The sequence below is a fragment of the Zeus faber genome (assembly GCF_960531495.2).
Source record: "Zeus faber genome assembly, chromosome: 6".
In the NCBI taxonomy this organism is placed as follows: Eukaryota; Metazoa; Chordata; class Actinopteri; order Zeiformes; family Zeidae; genus Zeus; species Zeus faber.
The window spans coordinates 8023087-8042974 of NC_137201.1; the positions used below are offsets into that span (position 1 = coordinate 8023087).

Consider the following 19888-nt stretch of genomic DNA (forward strand, 5'->3'; position numbering starts at 1 on the left):
AGTTCGCACAATGGCGGGACGATCCCTCGATCCCATCCCCGAGTCATTTTACTGAGATCAGTGGTGCCGCATTCACCGTATTCACGAAATCCCAGTGAATGAGCGAGCGGCGTAATTACCCGTCAGTGTGGAAAACACCAGCTTGCGACAGCAAAGCAGCCAGAGCGGCATTGAGGTGGTGTATCTTGCCATCTAGTGGCCGGCTCTGAACAGTGCACGGGGAGGAAGTCCTGTTTAAAACACAAGGGGGGGGCGCTGTGAGACTAATGAGCATGCAGACAGGTTCAACCAGAGGTCACCATCTGGCCAATTACTACTGCTGGCAAACCGGAGTCGACCCGAACCACCGTCACAAACACATCACTCCATGTCCAAAGTGCCCGGCAATATGTCACCGTGCCACTCCGCGTGGCACACGGTACGGAGAGCTTGAGGTGGGGCGGGGTGGAGGGGGGTGGACAGGAGACAGGCCCTTGACAAAGCCACCTGGTCAGCACTGCAGATAAGACAGACTGGCAGAGGGTGGAGTAAATAAAAAAAAGAAAAAAAAGAAGAGCCGACCACCTGCTTCGTGTAGAGGACGGCGAGCGGGCTCTCAATGTCAGCCCGGGGCCTCCACGTCCACCCTGAGTGACGGACGCTCCCATGGCCTCGAACGTCTGCCGCTTGAACGCCAGTGCTTCCCCGCTCCCGCTCAATGCGAATCGGACGCGGGACGACGTCGGGTTCGCTGATTCCCAGCTTTCCCCCCCTTTTTCTGGTTCCGACCAAATGGCCTCAAATGAAGAATGAAAAATGAACAGTTTGATGGCCGCGACAAGAGCTGAAATACGAGGGAGGGAGGGAGGAAGGAAGGGGGGGGGGGTCTGAATCTTTGATATATTATAATAACCATCTGTACATTCAAATGGAAAACTACATCTTGCTGTTGGCATCGTAAAGAAAGGCAACAGATGTTAATCCCTAATGGAGTTGACAGGCACTTTCCTGTCCTTCGTATGAGCATATTGAATTTCCAAATAAGAGCGGGATCAGAGGGAAGGTGTATCATGTTGCACTCATAATACATGCATATCAAAGACCCCAGCTGTTGATTCCTTCTCCTGAGAGACGGCATTATTAAATCTGCACTTGGCAGGCGTATCACACCGGCGTTATGACTGAGCCTCTCCATCATTGGGCTCCGTCAGCTCCATGCTGATTTGTGACCCATCTCGCGGGGAGATTATATTGTCCCTTTAAAGTGTGAGGGGGATAATAAGCACTTACACACCTGTGACTTCTTTAGCCATTGTTTGAGGTATCCGTCGCAGGATAAGGTGAAATAATCAAACTTCCTCAGCATCAAACTGAGCGTCTGGTTAGTAATTGGCAAGATCTTTGCAACAAATCTCCATTATGATGCGATAGTGGGAAGATGGCCCTGGCAGTAATGCAATGCAATGGTCGGCAGAGTGATTCACTGATGATGAAATTAAAGAAAAGCATCACGTATCTGTCTAAAGTAATTTAATATTAACACTACGTTAACCTTATTATTCCCTGACACTCTGCAGTTGTCTATCAGCTTCAGATGGTGTGACTAACTGGATCTCAAATTAACCCCCCCACCCCATTTTTGGAAGTCAGCGCAGCACCCAACCTTAACCACGAGGTGGCAGTATTTGCTTTCAAATGTGAACTGCACTACCGTGAACTGCAAGATCAAAAGCGTCGTGATGTCTGAGCACGGCGGTGACCTAGTAGGAAGAAAAACAAGTGAAGTCAAACCGCTTTTGCGCCAAATATTTCGGATTGACGCCTCACCTGATGCACCGTCGGCCTCCGGGACCCCTCCGCCGTAACCGTTTGTGGCCACATTGTTCAGACCCCCGGGGGACCTGAGCACCGACAGAAGGCTCCTGTGCTGCCGGAGGAGATGATCCTGGCCCGGCGTGAACTTCTCCAGAGGCGCGACGGGAGAATTCTTTCTGCCCCACTGGCCCTGCTCTCTGGCGGGCCCCTGGAAATCATCAGCATTCAGCTGCCCCTGCTCCTCTGGCTTCGTGCCACTATTCTTCAGCGTCTTCCACTTGTTGGCATCGGCATGTGCCTCTTCTCCCTTGTGCTCAGACGGGGCTTTCTCAAAGGCGACTTCGTCGCCATCGGAGTCAGAGTCCTGGTCGGAGTAGCTCTGCAGCCTGGGATTGTTGGTCGAGGGGAGTCCATTGCCGTAGACGCCAGCCGCCTCCACCAGCACGCTGGGAGACCGGTCTGCAAAGCAGGTAACGCTGTCGGGTCTGACTGACAGATCCAAGGGCTCATGCTGGGACCTCCTGGCGGGCCCGCGCCGGTGAAAGGCGTCCCCCTCGGGGTCTTTGTCGCCGAGCTCACCCGGCTTCTCCACCGGAGGGGCGTCGTCCAGGTTGTTGAGGCTGTTGAGGCTGTTGAGGTATTGGCCTACCACCGGGCTCCAGTCGTCCCTGGACATGGGCCTGGGCTTGAGCTGGGGGCTGGGGCTGATGGTCCTGGTGGTGGGCTGCGCTGGGGAAGTGAGCTCCCTGCCGTTGGCCCAGTTGGGGAAGGGGTAGCGATCCAGGTGGAAGCCCATAGAGGCCGGCCGCGTGCCCGTGTAGTCACCCAGGAAAGGACACCTGTAGGCCTTCTCACCTGTCACAGAGAATAACCGTGAAAAATAACGTATCACAAAACAAAATCAAATCGAATTAGGATGATAAGCATGTGTGCATGAGCGAGAGCGAGAGATTATATATTTCTTTCTGGAAGCAGTATGTACGTTGCAGTGCATATGAACACCGTCTAAACATGAAAAATGTTGCAATCCCACACAAAGCCGAGTTGAATGATTTAAGCCGTGCCCTGCAGTAAATCAAGCTTGTAATCAGCTTTCAGCTCCAGTGATTCATCATTTTACAGTATGGACGACACCACCATGTGCAATAAATACACTCAGAGATGTTAACACCAAACAAGATTCTTCCAAAAATAATTATCCAGTCACAGTGCAACCAGAAGAAGGCAGATGTTGAAGACAAGAACCTCATTCCATCAAAACCAATAAGCGACTTTTTCCCGGTCGAGAATAACAAAGTGTGAACATGAGAATAGTTTTGCAATGCCGTGCTACGCAGTGGAACTCCATCTCCTTTCACAACGGGAAGAAGGGAGAAAAAACAAACAAACAAAAAAAGAACGCTGTGCCGGGCTACATAACCATAACTATACCAGCCAAATTTGGGACAAAATCGTTCCCTCCTCCGCCAACGTGGGCCTGTGCCTGCGCCTAAAATCCTCCGCGTCCCTCCGCCTGACGTCCTGCAGGGTTACACACAGTCTCCGCCAACCCGAGTTAGCGAGTTAGAGAGAGACCTCAGCCTCGCACTGTCTTTAAACAGCCCAGCTGTTTTGCTGCCATTCCAATTACAGTAAAAGTCATCCGACGCCATTAAGCCACAAATATTGGCAGTTTATTGCCCAACACTCTCCTGGCATTTGAAGGTCAGGTCATACATTATACTGTGTCTTTTAGGGAATGCGTCTGGGATGGGGAGATAAACCCACCACCATTAATTTAATTCTATGCATATTGATGCCTTATTGTTCTTCTTTAATGGACTAATATCTGACTCACAGCGATGATTCATCACCTGCCGCGAGAAATATCAATTTAATACACCTAAAGATCTCACCCTCGGGGGTGATTGGGAGAGGTAAATCCAGATCTAATGATCTATCGAGGTGTTAAAGTCTGTCTGTAACTTTAATCGTGACGCTGCCGTCGCTTACTGAGCTAAAAGGTGAAGAGTTAAATAATACGCGCGTATTAATGAGATGACGACGCACCCCGATGGAAGTACAGTGGGGGGATCACGGTTTAAAGGTCGTCATATAGAGTGAATGTCCTTGAACTGGAGAAAGTCAAGCAGTTTTCATATCTAGGACCCTCAATTTGATACGCGTTTGGCCACGGACCCCCACTTGACAAGATTTTGTGTGTTGGACCCCCCCCCAACCTGAGAAGATTTCTATCATCAGATTATGATTAAGTCCAAACTTTCCCATCTGCGGACCGTCGTTAGGGAGAAAACAGTGAAACTAGGATCGAAACATTTTCTTCAAATAATAACATTTCATTTTCATTGTCTTGAAATAATAACAAGTGAAATTTTAATTTTTAATGATTTTGCTGCCGGAACCACTCGGGGGGACCCCCGGAGGATCCCCGGACCCCAGTTTGGCAACCGCTGGTCTATATCATGTCCGTAAAGAGGCCTTAATGGTGCCACACCCTTGTCTCCAGTAACGGAAAAAGAAAAAAAAAAAGACAAATCCAAACAGCTTTAATGGAACTCTTTCAGGCACACTCTACGTCTCAATTATTCTGCGGCTTAAATTACGATAACATTATCGGCCGGCCTCCGAAAAAAACACAGGACACACACACACGCACACACGCGCACACACAGGCACGCGCACGCACACGCTCACGCTCACACACACACCCACACACACACACACACCACACATATCTGACCCCACCTTTCACTGTGGATCTCCCCAAACCCATTTTGACCATAGACGGTTCCGGGTCCCTCCCTGCCCCCTTCTTCCCTCGTTGGACGTTTGCCATCTTTGTGATTGCCTGGTTCATGCTAACTTAATCAGTTTAAGATTTACTTACACCGCCGAGGCTGGCATTATGTGAGGGGAGTAATTTTAGAGCTTTAGATTTATCAAGCAAAAACTCCAATTACCGCATCGTTACAAAACAAAACGAAAAAAAAAACAAGAAAACACCACCGGCCTCTCCCCTCCCCTCCCCTCCCCTCTCACCTAATGCGGGGAATCTAATGAAGTGATGCATATGAGTTATCCTCCCATACTTGAATATGCACGAGAAGGGGAAAAAAAATAGGTAAATAATGAAATGGCTACCCCGGAGTAAGCCGTTGTCTACGGAAAGATATTACAACCGACCGTGCAGCTGGGTTTGAGACAAGTCGATTCATTTCCTATGGAAATATTTACTTATTTATTTGTTTTCTAGATTTACAGCCACGCATCACGGCGCATGCAGCCAGCGGGCTCGCCGCGCCGCACGCCGACGCGGACACTCGGCCGGGTTACGTCGTCGGCGTCAAACAGGGCTCTCTCCTTATAGGGGGAAGGAGAATAAAAAATCAAGTACCTGAAACGCAAAGAAAACACACTGATGTGCGGTGACTGGCTTGGTTTAAGATGAAACAGACTGGGCGAGAGAGAGAGAGAGAGAGAGAGAGAGAGAGAGAGAGAGAGAGAGAGGGAGAGAGGGAGGGGGGGGGGGAGTCACATACAACAGCGGTGAGAAAAACAGGGGCACCAGATGTTCTTTGATGTTTATAATAGCATATATTATTAATATTAATTAGACCACATAGTCAATGACGCATTTGGGACGATTCCAAGTCAATTAAGCCAAATGGCATTCAGGAGACGCTGGAACAATATTTCAAGGCAGGTGTTCGGAACTCCCTGGGTAAATCTTTTTATCTGCATGCTAGGAAAACAAGCATTCTGAGCTTAATTTGAGCCTCATATCTGCAATAATAATTAAAAAGAGGATTAGAAAGACAGAAGTGAAGTGAGAGGGAGATGGGGTCGTGGGGTGGGGTGGGGTGGGCGTGGGGCGGGGGAAATCAAAAGCCAACAGGTAATCCCGTTTATACGAACCAGTTCGGAAATGACGCCGATCTCTGTTTGAGGAAGAAGCTCATTTAGTTAAAGTGTCGTAGTCTGTTCCAGCCGAGCCGCGGGTTTGGCTTTCGGCGCCTGGTGGGAGTGGGGAGGGGGGGGGGGGGGGGGGCGACGGCGAGCGTAACTGGAGCAAAGCCATTCTAAGAGCACTGGTGCACTGATGGTTAAACTACGGCTCCGCTACCATTCCTTTTACACATACTTATCATTCTGGGCTGGAGGAGGCTTAGCGCCTACAGTATGACTATCCCAGAGGAGAGGAGCGGGGGACAAAAGACGAGTTGGGACGACATCATTACATGCTGTCTGCTCATTGACCTTGAGGTTAAGAGTGTTGAATGGGACTAATTAATAACTGTCAGAGCGTTTTATGTTTGTCAGGCATCTTTGTGTTCTGAGTTGGGATCTAACTGGTCCAATGTAGGTCAGAGGCCCCCGAGCATGCAACTCTCATTAGTTTATCATTTTTAAAAAAAGGCGTTATTTATAAAAATAAAAAAAATCCAAGATTAGAATAACAGTTAAAGCGCATTTAATCTTGATTACATATCGGAAGGCTATTTAAAAGCAACGCACACATTCTAATTTATCCAGTGCATAATATCGCAATTTGTATATTCTGCATATTTTTTTATCTATCTGACTATTTCGGTTTTGTACGTATTTTGTATTTTTGGGCTATTTGTATATATTTGAAAATAACATTTTTATATTTTTCTAAATTTATATTTTTATATTTCATATAGAAAATAATTTATATTTTTTATTAAATTTTTACTTTACTTTTTATTATATTTTATTATTATTTACATAATACAGAAATTGATTTCATTTTATTTCATTGTTTTTAAAGTGAAACGCACAAAAACCCCACCGGAACAAACTCCTCGTATATGTAAACGTACCTGGTGGAAGAAACGGATTCTGAGTCTGCTTCAAATGTAATTCTGTGTGTATATTTGACTTAAAATAAAATCCAAACCAGAGGACTGTATCTGAATAACCCGAGCCCTAACCCCAAACCCCCCCGCTCGCCCATCCCATTATGGATGTCAATAACTTCAGGACCACCAGAGTCTGACGATGAATAAGGCGGCCATTTCTTCTGGACTAATCAATGTTCCTCAAGCTGAACATCTGGCAGCGGTAATTCTTCCTGAGCATCTCCGCTCTCCTGAATTAGAAAATTCTCCCTCTCCCGCTTGTCTCTCCCGCTCTCTCACTCTCAGTCATTGAGACAGACAGTCTTGATCAGTAACAAACCACCCTGCCAAACCCTCCCGACCTCCGGGGAAAAAAAACAAAAAAAACAAAAAACTTATCCCTGTTATTAAACCCTCATCAAGTGGTGCGTGTTCTCCATATGTGTAGGATTTACCTATCTGTCCCGCCGCAGACCTGTGTGTTGAGCAGGGGCCAGCAGCGTGTGATTGTGTTAATTAATCTGTCATTGTGAGTGCGGGGAGCAGCTGCAGAGGTCTCTGGGATATATTGTCAGCGCTAAACAATGCGGTGCTAAGCCCCCAGAGTGAGTCTACCATTACACAGGACTAAGAACAGAGAGAGGAGAAGAGGCGATGAGGATGAGGACGAGGGGTGGGGAGAGAGAGAGAGGGAGAGGGAGAGAGAGAGAGAGAGAGAGAGAGAGCCCGCCGGATCCATCATTGACTAAAGCAATGACGCCTGACCTTTACAATGAATTAGCTTCCATGCTTAATATTGACTGAAATTAGAGTCTGATACCGAATGTAGCGTCCCAGAACTCTCAAATCCTCTGTGCCACCCGGGCTATCGTGAAAACATTCGCCCCGGGAGTGGCACCGCACAGCCTTAAGAGATACAGGGGAAGGGAAGAGGAAAAACTGAGGGAGAGGGAGAGCGAGAGAGAGAGCGGTTTGGCAATGAAACGCGAACATTTATATGTAAATGTGCCGATACCGGTTTTGCGTGTACAATATGGACACAAAAACATATAATGGGATTAGACTTGATCCATTTATCTCTGGTGTACGGCTATCGTTTAAGAGGATGGCGGATTCCGTGAGAGTATGTCGGGCCCAGACACATAACAGCCCTACCCCGACCCAACCGCGACGGGAAATACAAGTCATTAATGGAGGGGGGGAGTGGGTGGGTGGGGTATAAAAAAGGGCAGGAGAAAGTTTCGATTTTTTGGTTTTGTTTTGCCTCCTCTTGCACTAAGAACACTATTACAGCGGCAATTTAGTCTCATGATCACATGTTAGCAGGATGCCATGACAAGAAAGGCATTTACCCGAGGAACAGAATCATCCGAATCACCAGGTGGAACAGAAGACAATCAATAAAAATACCAGGTGGTAGATCAAATCATAAAAACCACTGGGTGGTATATATCAAATCATTAAAGGCACCAGATGGCAGGCATTAACATCTTGTGCCCCCGTAGGCAAGGGGTGGGGATGTGACTGATAAAAAGTAGAGGGTACTAATTATGGCTACCACTCAACATTATGCTGTTCCCTTACTTAAAAAGATGACAAAATGCTGGGAGACGAAAGCAATAATAGTGTTTTTAATAATATTACTAATGTCAGTCTGGGGGGCTGCTGACCCACATTGTCATAGTAACACACACACATATACTGTATACTTTATATACAATATGGGTGTCTATGTGTATCTCATTGTCATTTGTTGGAGCTGTACTTTCACATACCCGGAATGTTTTTTTCCTCCGTGTTTGTGGCGTGCGCTTTAAATCATGACCATGGCGCCGTCTAATATTCACACATCAATCATCTAAATGGGCCTTCTCAAATGTAGTTGGCATTTGACGGCGGCTATATCACCTGCAGCCGGTGAGGAGGCTTGTGGAAGCACACCCTGGGCGCCGGCAGCCGAGTGGGAGGAGCCCGTCTCCGCGAGGATCTCCGGCGGCCCCTGATGGTTCGGGCCACCGGGGGTGCAGGGCCTGGCGGGGCTGGTGGCCTTAGTGTCCGGGTCTTTCCTCTCGTCGGCGGACAGACATTTCTCGGCCAGGTAGGAGCACTGCTGCTGCTGCTGCTGCTGCTGCTGCTGCTGCTGCTCTTTAGGAGTGAACAGGGGCTTCACGGGCAATCCCGGCGTCACCATCTGCCAGCCGAGGTAGTCGCTGCTGCTGAGCGTGTCGTTCTCAGCGATTGCTTTCTGTAGATATTCCATACTGTTTGAACTCAGGGGCGGGTGCACATGGTTCCCGCTCAGTAGAGAAGGACCTTCTCCCTCAGCTATGGGCCCCGGTCCTGAAGCCATTCTTCCCAGCATCTCCCTGACCTTCATCTCAATGCCTGTCGAGGTCAGCATGGGGTTATAGTCTGGTCGACCAGCTCTGTCAGCGGCGAGGAACCTGTTGTGTATGCTGGAGATGTACTGGGTGTAGAGGTGGATCTGCGGGTCTTGCGCCAGGTTACTCAAGTTAATGGATGCGTCGTGCTCGGCGGGGAGTTTGCTTTTAGCGGCCAGCTTATTGAGGTGGACCTTCATGTGGTTCTTGAGGAACCAGGGCTCTTTGAAGCGACGCCCGCAGATTTGACAGCAGTGCTCGAACGAGTCTTTATGTTTTCTCATGTGGCCCTTGAGGAACCAAGCCTGGCTGAAGGTCTGCCCGCATACCTCACAGGGGAACTCACCAACGGGCTTCCTTTTCTCACCAGACCCCGTCGCGGCCCTCTGTCCCGAGCCAGACTCGGCGGTGATGTGGGCGGTCTCCACGTGGGCAATCAGCTCCTCCTCCTGTGAGGCCGCAAAGTCACACAAGGTGCACTTATAAGGTTTGTGGAGAATTCTGATGTGACGCTCGAGCTCCTGCTGCTTCCTGAACTTGCCTTTGCAGAAGGAGCAGCGAAAGCCATTGGGCTGGGGCTGCACGGACTCATCATGCATGCCGGTCCCCTTGGGGGATGTGGATGTATGTGAGAAGCTCTCCACCGGGCCAGAGAAGGTGAGAGAATGTTGGGGCTGTACGGAGGCATTAAGCGGCAGATGGTGCTTCTGAACTTGGGATAGGTGGGAGGCTTGCTGTTGGCCAACGTGACTCCCTCTCATCTGCCTGTCCCTCAGTATTGCCCTCTCTTCAAGCTCATGTAGCAGCCTATTCTCCTCTCGGATTCGTCCGCGGCCTTTTCCCAGAATGCCTTGCTTATGAGTGCGGAGGTGGATCTTGAGATTACCCTTTTGCGCGGCCCGGTGGTCACAGTAAGGGCACTTGAAGGGCTTTTCGCCCGTGTGCGTGCGCATATGGAGCGAGAGGATGCTGTTGAAACGAAAGCGCTTGCCGCACAGCGGGCAGGGGTACTTGCGATTCTTGCGGTTGTCCTCCTGGGTGGAGCTCAACTGGGGGACAATGCTCTGGTTGGGGGCCCGCATGAACTGAGGAAGCTCTACTCTCCCATTCATACTGCTCAGGATCCTGGCGTCCATGATTTGATTGGCCAAAAGCGCCATCTGGCTCCAAATTGGGTGGGTGGCCAGGTTAATGAGGCTCTCCTTTTGGAGATGGGTTAATGTTACACTGTGGTGTTGTGAAGAGCTATCTGGGACAGTCAGCGGGTTAGAAGTGAAAGGTGCTAACACCTATTTTGATGAAACAGGATTCCATTCATGACGCCGAAATTCCATTGCAGTCAGGAGAAGGCGGTCAAACCTAGAGAGGATATAAAGGGAACGGGAGTTAGGAGAATTTCAAATTTTTTGGTCTCCAGATGAATTGCATGCAATGAATTTCAAGTCGTCAAAAGAAAAAAAAAAAGCAGGTCAGTCAAATGGAAACAGTATTATTTGCACTGAATTGAATCTTTAAACTGTACCTAAAATAACCGCTGCATGACAGCGGTGATGGGACTCAAGTAGGCCAGGAAACGGAGCAATGCAAGGTTTGACTCTCATCCTGTGTTAAGTATATCTGTGGTTTTAGATTATTGTTGGTGACATAGAAAACGCTGATTACGTCTCAGTCAAAGACTTCCTCTGCCAATATCCATTTCTCTCTCAAGCGTAAGGTGAAAGTGGCTGTCTTGATCTCATTTCTTACTGACAAACCATACAAAGGCAGCATACACATCAGAGTCTGTTTCCGTTTGCCCTTCACTGAAACATGTAATAGTTTGCGTTTAAATAAACTCTTTTTGGCGGGTCTGTTCAACATTTAGAAGCAACTTTTAGAATAATTGTGTCACAAGACTCCCGTGGAAAACAAAGTAGCGAATGTAACCAACAACAAAAAAAAAGACGTGCGCTCAAGTTTAACAAAGAATATTTAAACAGGCAGTTCAAATATGCATATGTATCCGCCCGAGCCGGGGCCTTTTTGCGAAATTCCTCTGTAGCAATAGACAAAGCCTCAAATTCACATTGTGCTACAATGGCGGAGGTCAAATAAGTGAGCCCTGTGCAGCGCTAATGTAGCACCAAAGGGCAACGGAACAAAGCCTGCACTGTCCACAAAGAATTAACACAGGCTTACATCATCCAAAGCTGCAACCTCAGTCAGGCATGGAAATGATGTACACACAACCACACTGATACAGCGACAGGCAGCGCAGACAACATTCCTGTTGTTCTCATGTACGTGTTGATCAGGAATCAGTGTGACCACAACTGACATCACACCTGACAGAGGAATAGTTATAGAGGATGATGATATACAGTATATGTATGTATGTATATCTATCTATCTATCTATCTATCTATCTATCTATCTATCTATCTATCTATCTATCTATCTATCTATCTATCTATCTATCTATCTATCTATCTATCTATCTGTCTATCTATCTGTCTATCTATCTATCTATCTATCTGTCTATCTATCTATCTATCTATCTATCTATCTATCTATCTATCTGTCTATCTATCTGTCTATCTATCTATCTATGTATATATACTGTTTAAACTATATACAGTATATATTTACTGTACATACACTGTGTATGTATGTATGTATGTATGTATGTATGTATGTATGTATGTATGTATGTATGTATGTATCTATGTATCTATCTATCTATCTACCTATCTCTCTATATAAATCTATATATCTACATATATCTACATATATCTACATATTTATATCTATATTATATATACATATATATATCTTTGTATATATACTGTATATACAATATATACTGTACATGCACCGTGTATGTATGTATATATCTATCTATACTGTATATATACTGTACCTACAGTATGTATGTATACAGTATATCTATATCCTTTTTGAGATTATATATATCTATATATCTCCATCTATCTATCTATATCAACATCTATATATATATATATATATAAAAATCTGTCTATATACAAATCTATCTATCTATCTATCTATCTATCTATCTATCTATCTATCTATCTATCTATCTATCTATCTATCTATCTATCTATCCATCTATCTATCTATCTATCTGTCTATCTATCTATCTACATGTAGAGTTTATATTCCCACCCATACCAGCCACTCACACACCCAGTGAATCAGCCACCCATCCAGTGGACTGCCCTGTTCGTGGGGATGAAGCACTTGTACGAGACAGAGGGCAGCAGCAACACAACTGCCCACCATGACCCAGACCAAAGATAACACCCAGATACTTTCTGACAGGCGGATTAATGAAGCCCTATAGGAGTTACTCTGTAGGTCCCCCCCCCCCCTCCCCAAAAAAATAAAAAGCCTGACGGAGACAGAATAGTCTCACCAGCGCCATTCATTACTGCAGAAGTACAGAGCGCGGAAAGAGCGCACACAGCACTGACAAAGTAGCTCCCCGTGAGTAATAGCTAAAGAACTCATAAAGGAATACACACACATTTGTTGTGGATACAGTATATCTATGACACTCTTTTTATCATGATAAAAACGTCTTGTTTTGTTCCTTGTAAAAAGAGCACATGGTGAACTGGTGAGGTGCAGGTCGACAGGAATGAGCGATTTGATGCATTTTGGAGCCTCAAATGTCTAAACTCTGTGGGTGAATGAATCCTCACGGTCACAAACAGCTCAAGGCATTTTAGATTAGGTTAAAATAACCAAAATGTAAACTAACCTCACCCTAACCCTGTCTGACTTTTGCGAGCCATTGGAGTCAAAACATGGATAAAATAATTTTTTCACAGCAATTGATGTAGTTCACCATCATATAAGATCACTCACTCATCATCATCATTATTATTATTATTATTATTATTATTATTATTATCATCAATAATAATCATTATTATTATTATTATTATTATTATATTTTTAAGAATAATAATTCAAACTTAAATTTGCTAAAGAGAGTGGGCGAAGTAGAACTCAAATTAGAAATCAGTCATACAGTATACGGACTAAATAGATGACGATCTTCTAAAATTACTCACACACACACCCACACACACACACACACACACACACACACACACATAACTTTAAGGAGACATTTTGAATCACTTTTGGTCTGTGGGAATGGTTGCCCTTGCTTTGCGCCGACCACCTGTTCTCTCTGGACACAAACAAAGCTTTGGCTTATGATGGGATGTTTTAACAGTGTGGGGTGTGTGGGGAATGGCTTGCAGAAGAGACGTCTATCCACATGGCGGAGACGGCATCAGATGGCAGGGGCCCTGCAGGAAAGCAGCCGTCTCCCAGTCGAGCTTGTGCGGATCTCCGAGAACGGAGCGTATTGAGTGGATATCAAAATAATTTAAATTTCCAGCGGGGCAAATAAGAGCATTAGAGACGAGCTGCGATATCATTTCAACATTATGGATCCATTAGGTACTTATATCTGTGTGACTGCGTATTGTGACAGAGGTGCCAGAAACAGCAGAAAATATGAGTGTGTCGACTTTCATTTGCCAATGCACTCCGAGGCATTAAAACAAAAAGTCATTAAACGAGTCATCACAAAATCACAGCGGGCATTGGGTAATGCCACTTACAGTACCTCATTAAGCTATGGCGTCTACAGAAGAAGGAAAAAATGACAAAACAAAAGAGCATCATCCGAAGCACATTAACTGGGCTGATAATTCGATGAACTCTCATTTGGCGCCCATCTTGTCCTTGTGGTGGTCTTTTTGTTCAGCCGCGGCCATCATCACCACCACGCCCGTATCGCCTGTCTGTCTCCGCGCTCCCTCACTCTTGTTCCCCGCGCCTTTACTCTCTCGTCCCCATCCCTCTCTCTCGCTCTCTCTCTCTCTCATTGTCTCCGTCTACGTATCTCTCATTCGCGCTCGGTGTAAAACAACAAAACATCCACCATTAGACGGCGGGGTGCCGGCGTAATTAGAAAATGACTTCCTTTGCAATCCGAGCTAAGTAGTTTACACACTGTAATTACAGGGACAAAAAAAAAAAATCATCTTTTTCATCATTTCATTGATTGAGCTCGTCAACCCAGTAGGGGCCCCAGATTGTGCTCAGGCAACATCTGGGAGGAGAGAATTAGCCTTTTAGCTTCACCGGGGCCTTGCGGCGGCGGCAACGTACGGACATGGTTCAAGTTCAGCCTGCTTGGAATCGTGGGATTCAGCGGTTCGGTGCCCGACAGGGCAGTCCAAAAGTTCCACCCGGCCTCACCGTTGTCTCTTCCACCCAGTCTCACCCGTTGTCGTGCTTCCGAGACGCGAGAGGCGAGGCGTTTCCCAATTCGACCCCGAAGCGCCGGAGATTAACCCCTCTGCAAGCGCTCCGTTTACTCCCCATTTTTTTTTCCTCTGTGACCGCCGCCTTGACTTGCCAACAAACACGTGTGTGTCGGGAGTTGAAGGTGAAGTGCTTTTTTTCCGTCTCCGTCCCCGCAAAAAGAGCTCCGTCTCGACCCGAGAGAAAGTGTTTTTAACATGGCAGCTGTTGGTCTCGTGGATTTTCGCTAATCACTCTCTCCTGATTACTCTGATGAGTGTATGATGCTCTTAAATAATCAACCCGCCGTAAAAAAAAATAAAAAATAAAAAAAAATAAAAAAAGCAAAATAATTATCATCATCTCCCTAAGTAGTGCAGCTGCACCCGCCTGCAATAATTACGACTAGGACGGGGGCGCCTTCTCTCGTCACTTACAACCACTTATTATTAGAGATAACGCTAATTGGTGGCGGCGGTGGGGCGACAATGCTTGGTGGGGGTGCGTCGTAAAAAAAAGGAAATAAAAAAAAAAAGGGGGAAAAAAGGCAGCGCCGTCGGAAGTTACGACACGTCGGAGGCCTCGCAGCCCGGGCGCGGTATTAAAGACGGCCGGATAACGCGAGTTGGGGGGGTAGTAGACTTTCTATCAGCGGCCCCTCGGATATCTCGCCGCTTTGACGCCCCCGCCACCCCCCCCCCACCCCCTCGTTTCGGTATCAGCCTGGCAGACACAATTAACATTTTCATAAAAACAATTCCCGGCCTCCAATAGTCCAATGTAATTTGTTTTCCATCTCTGTTCATTAATCATTGTTTAAATCGGCGAGCCATCCCCTCCACTCTGCCATCTGCACTCAGCTGTGTCACAGATATGACACCTTCCCCCTTAATGGAAGCTGACAGCCGGGGGAGAAGGGGAGGTGGGGGGGAGGTGGAGGGGCTGTGGAAAATAGCTTCCTGCGTGTGCACCTCAACCCCGCATCCTGCCAGCAGGTGAAAGTAGGCTATTTAATGGCTTCTGATTAATCCCCGCGGCCAACGCCGCCACGTCGGAGCACAGGCGCACTACCAAGACACACTGGCTGTTGTGAAAGGCTTCGCTCACCCAGACGTACTTTGCAACAATGGCAATACATTCCACAATCTGTTGAAGCACCCCCTCCACCCCTACTCCCACCCACCCCCGCCCCTTCTAGTTAAATTAGTGCAGTGCTCCTACAATATGCTATTGTTTTCCTGGAATTGGGAGCAAGGTTATTAATTATTCACTGTTGTGTTCTATGGGGGCTATGCTTTTCACTCTATTGCCTCATAGCTCAAACACTTAGGGCCATGGTACTCTGGCAAATTTCATGAGGCAACATCATAGCGACGTTCAAATCAGGCGGAAGACAACCGAAAGAGTTTTAGTTTCTTGAAGAGTTTGAAAGATCGGGATAATCTCTGTCGTACGATTCGCCGATTTTGTGGCGGGGAGGGGGGTTGAGGAACTTTGGTTACTCGGTTATTTTTCAAAGTGACTTTCGGCTTAAGGCATTTTTGAGAGAAAATCCGACTTAATATGTTGGCACGAGGGCGGGAAAAAGTTCATCTGGCCTGTTGATTTGAGCGTGGATTACAGATATTAAAATCATGTGTTTCATGTTCAAACAAGTGCTTCCATCGGGGGGAGAGAAGTTGCAGAGTGGAGCTTTGTCATGTAAGCCGGGTGACTTTGCCGCGGCATCGTGAGAGAATGGCTGTGGTGCAAAATTTTGGGGGGCCGCCCATTGTTCCGACGGCCCATTATTCCGAAACCCCGGTAGTCCGCGAAAAATGTCGGATTGGAGATGGTTACGTTTAGGTACAAGCTTAGAGATGGTTAGGGTTAGGGTGTCGTCCGTGTCCAAATGGGACATCTTTTGGACTAGCGGGGTTTCGGAATAATGGGCCGTCGGAACAATGGCGTAGCACCCGACATTTGATAGAGATTCATTCCCGCACACACACACATACACACACAAACACACACACACACACACCTGGCAATGCATATTTTTTGGGGGGGGGTTTTCTGTCAAGAACCGCAGCCAAACAGCAGTGGCTGGTATAGTAAAAATGATGAGTATATTCAAAATCTGAATATTTCATGTTGATTGATCGCGCTGACTGCCACCCACCTGCTCCTCCTCCTGTCCCACCGGAGCTGGCGAGGGGAGAATTGGGTAATTGAGAAGAGCAGGGCATGGTCTCTCTTTGCTCGCATATGACAGATGGGGCATCATCGCTTCAAAGGAGAGCATTTGGAAGCGGCGGGGTGGGAGGTGGGTGGAGGGGTGGGGGCCGAGGCTGAGAGTGGGTTTTACAGCCCTGCTATGCCGCTCCGCACAGGTGACCGTCAGGAAGGAACCGTGTAGGGGATTTTTTTTTATTTTTCTTTCCTTTCTTTTCTATCCCCAATAACACGTCCATTAAGGTTGATTGTACAACGCCTTGGGATGAACGCTCTGCCGTTGTGTGTATTTCTCTTGAATCGTAGCGAGGCACCGATTCCCAAGCTGGTTTCCCCCCCCTCCCACCCACACGGAAGGACCCTCGATAAAAAACGAGACCCTGCTCCATAACATTTCGCAAGATTTTTTTTTTTGGTCGTCGTTAGATACGGTTGGTCCAAACTTCCACGCCTGTGCTCGGGGAGATGACGGTGCAAGCTGGTGGGGGGTCAACACAGCCGCTGTTGTGGATTCTCTCGTACGGACGAAATGACGGTGAAGCTGAACTACTGACCGTACTGCCGAGGACCCCTTTGGAACCTCTCGAGTGACCCCCGCGGCCCCCCCGCGGACCCCACATTGAGAACCCTCGCACTCGGCGTACAGTTACGCGGCGACATTCCGTTAGTGTTCGGAGTCGGAGCCAGCCCCCGAATGAATGAGAGCAACCTACGAGGCACATGCATCGCTTAGGTGTGGGGAATGGAGTTGAATCGATAAACCGTTTGTCATCGATCAAACATACCCCCCCCCCCCCACACACACACACACACACACCCCAAACAAATAAAATGATCCGTGGGAAACACACGTCCGGATGCATTTCGACATCAGACGCATACTCCATACGAAGGATAAAGACCATAAACCCCTGAAAAATAAGCAGAGTGTACTTTTTAGTCCCATCGCCACCGGGAGAAAGGACTCACTTTGGGCAGAAGAGAAACAGCCTCCCGCCTCCAACTCTCCCCCGCCACGGCGTTAAAAAGTTATTATTTAACTTCCGTTAAAAAAAAAATAAAAAAAACCCCACTCAATCTGAGGTGAGAAGATTACAATTATAATAATTACTATTATTATTATTATTATACTAATAACAATTATTGCCATTATTACTATTCGGGTAAGGTGCAGTAATGTCTTCTTGAGGTCGATCGTCTTACCTGGACGACCCGGGGTGACAGCGGGAGTTCAGTCCGACGGGGGACGGAGCGCGGCGTGACGGACGGACGGGCGGGCGGGTGGGTGGATGGATGGACGGTAGAATGGATGGGGGCACCGATGGATGGACGTCCTCTTCCACATTCCCCGGCAACTCGGACTTCGGGGCATATCCGTGGGTCGCGGGCAGCGGCGCGGTGTGCTTTATTCCGGCTTAAATAAGAGCTAATGAAATCTTCCAAATGTACTCGGGATACTTGGAGGAGTACCGAAGCTCTATGTCGCCGCCCTCCGGCCACGGGGGGGGAACTGCGCCCTAGACAATGACGCGGATACCACAGTCTGTATATATAATATAAGTACATATAAATACAGTATTAATATAAACGTTTGAGAAAAAAAAAGACTGATGTTTTACTCATGGCAGCTTTCTCTTTTCATTTGAAACCCCATGGGTGAGCACCTCCAAAATATGTATTGAATATAGATGATGTATTAGCCTAGTTTGTGATTAAAAATAAATAAAAAAAAATCTTTCACATGTATTCGTTTATTAGCCGTTTTCAGTGAATTGCAATGGAAATGATCAAATGTAACAGTTGCGAAATATCGAACTGAAACTAACTAATAACGATGCAGCAGGTTCTAGCGGGCGAGATGTGTCTGTAAAGACATAGATGCTTTATGTGCATTGGTGGCTTCTTGTTCTTGTTCTCCCTTTAGAATTTTGATGTGTAAAATGATCTGGAACGCCAACATCGGCACAACCCACCACGGTTTACGTCTCGCTTGAACCGCGCTGTCACAAAGACCTTCTGGTTGAAGTTTCATCCAAATCGTTCCACATACAGAGCAGATATGAGCGAAAAACGGACCACATTTCGATCGATATTACAGACACGGGCCAAGGCATTTCACGCCGAAATATGTCCAACGCGGCTAAAACTATCTGGAAGACATACTTTGCCAGACGAACACAGTTGAGGTGTTGTTTAAACCGCTATGTCACAAGGATCATGTGGTAAAAATTTCATCCAAATCAATCAGACACAGAGCAGATATTAATGAAAAACCAAACAACTTTGACCCAGACTTTTCAGCTGTCTTGGTTCCCTGACACGTCACTATTCGTAAACAAAATGAACGAGATGAGATTTACAGTAAGGCGCTTTATGACGTCATCATATTTACTATAAATGTACAGATTCCGATTGAGAATTTCCGGTCGGACCGTGTCCGGCGTGCGGCGTAGACTCGGTCACTCTGTACTTGTTCGATGTTACCAACTATAGTTTTACGTGTGTATTTATATACACACGTATTCTTACCTGGTAGATGTCAGTAGATCTGTTCGATTGATATTTAAAATCTGTGGTCCCCATTACTTTGCCGGATTAATGAAAAATACAATAAAAAGTAATAATTAAAAACTTGTCACCGCGTCCACACGAAACCACTGAAATGTGCGACTGGGTGATGCGTTCAAGATCCAACGAGGCGTCGGAAAAAAAGAAGCAGCTCAATGGTTATAACTCACAGATATACCACAAAGTTTCCATATTTCATTGAATCTTGACTTACTGAAAATGTAATCCACGTAATAAACTCTTACCAAAAAACAACACGAGAACCGCAGCACGCACAGACGTGGTTGAGGTCTTGCTAGAACCAGGATGTCTCCGGCGCCTTGTCCTTCAAGTTTGATCAATATCAATGTCGATTTCAAACAGAAATTAATGGGAAAACTGTTGCAATTTTACTGGAAGTAGACGAACGTTGGCGCGACTTGATTAGTCATCATCTGAGGTTTTACAAGCCCAAGCCTCGTCTCTCTGAAGTAATTTGCATCCACCAACCTGCGCCCTGTGGACGGCATAGCGTTTTCTTCGCGTAGGCCAGTGATGTTCAACCCGCATGTGGCTCTTTTATGACTAGTTGCGGCTTTTTAAAGTGTTTTTTTTTAAATAAAAATAAAAAAATAATAAATTTTGTCTGAGACATTAGTCTGCAGTACTCAAAACTGAATTTCCCATTAGACACATCAACCTATGATGACTTCCATAGAGAGTGCTTCGATATAGATCCGTTTCCTGGGAATGATCAATGAT

General features: G+C 46.6%; 1 protein-coding gene across 1 annotated transcript in view; it reads right to left on the reverse strand.

The window, feature by feature from the left end:
- LOC307231613 (zinc finger protein 536-like) overlaps nucleotides 1–10197 on the reverse strand; it is a gene marked incomplete at its 5' end in the record, with an annotated part of 15684 nt that extends 5487 nt beyond the window's left edge. The window contains 4 exon segments of the mRNA XM_080002378.1: nucleotides 1807–2462; nucleotides 8687–9727; nucleotides 9729–9780; nucleotides 9783–10197. Of these exon segments, the coding sequence (XP_079858504.1) occupies nucleotides 1807–2462; nucleotides 8687–9727; nucleotides 9729–9780; nucleotides 9783–10197 (2164 nt within the window).
- Between the last annotated feature and the right edge of the window lie 9691 nt (nucleotides 10198–19888).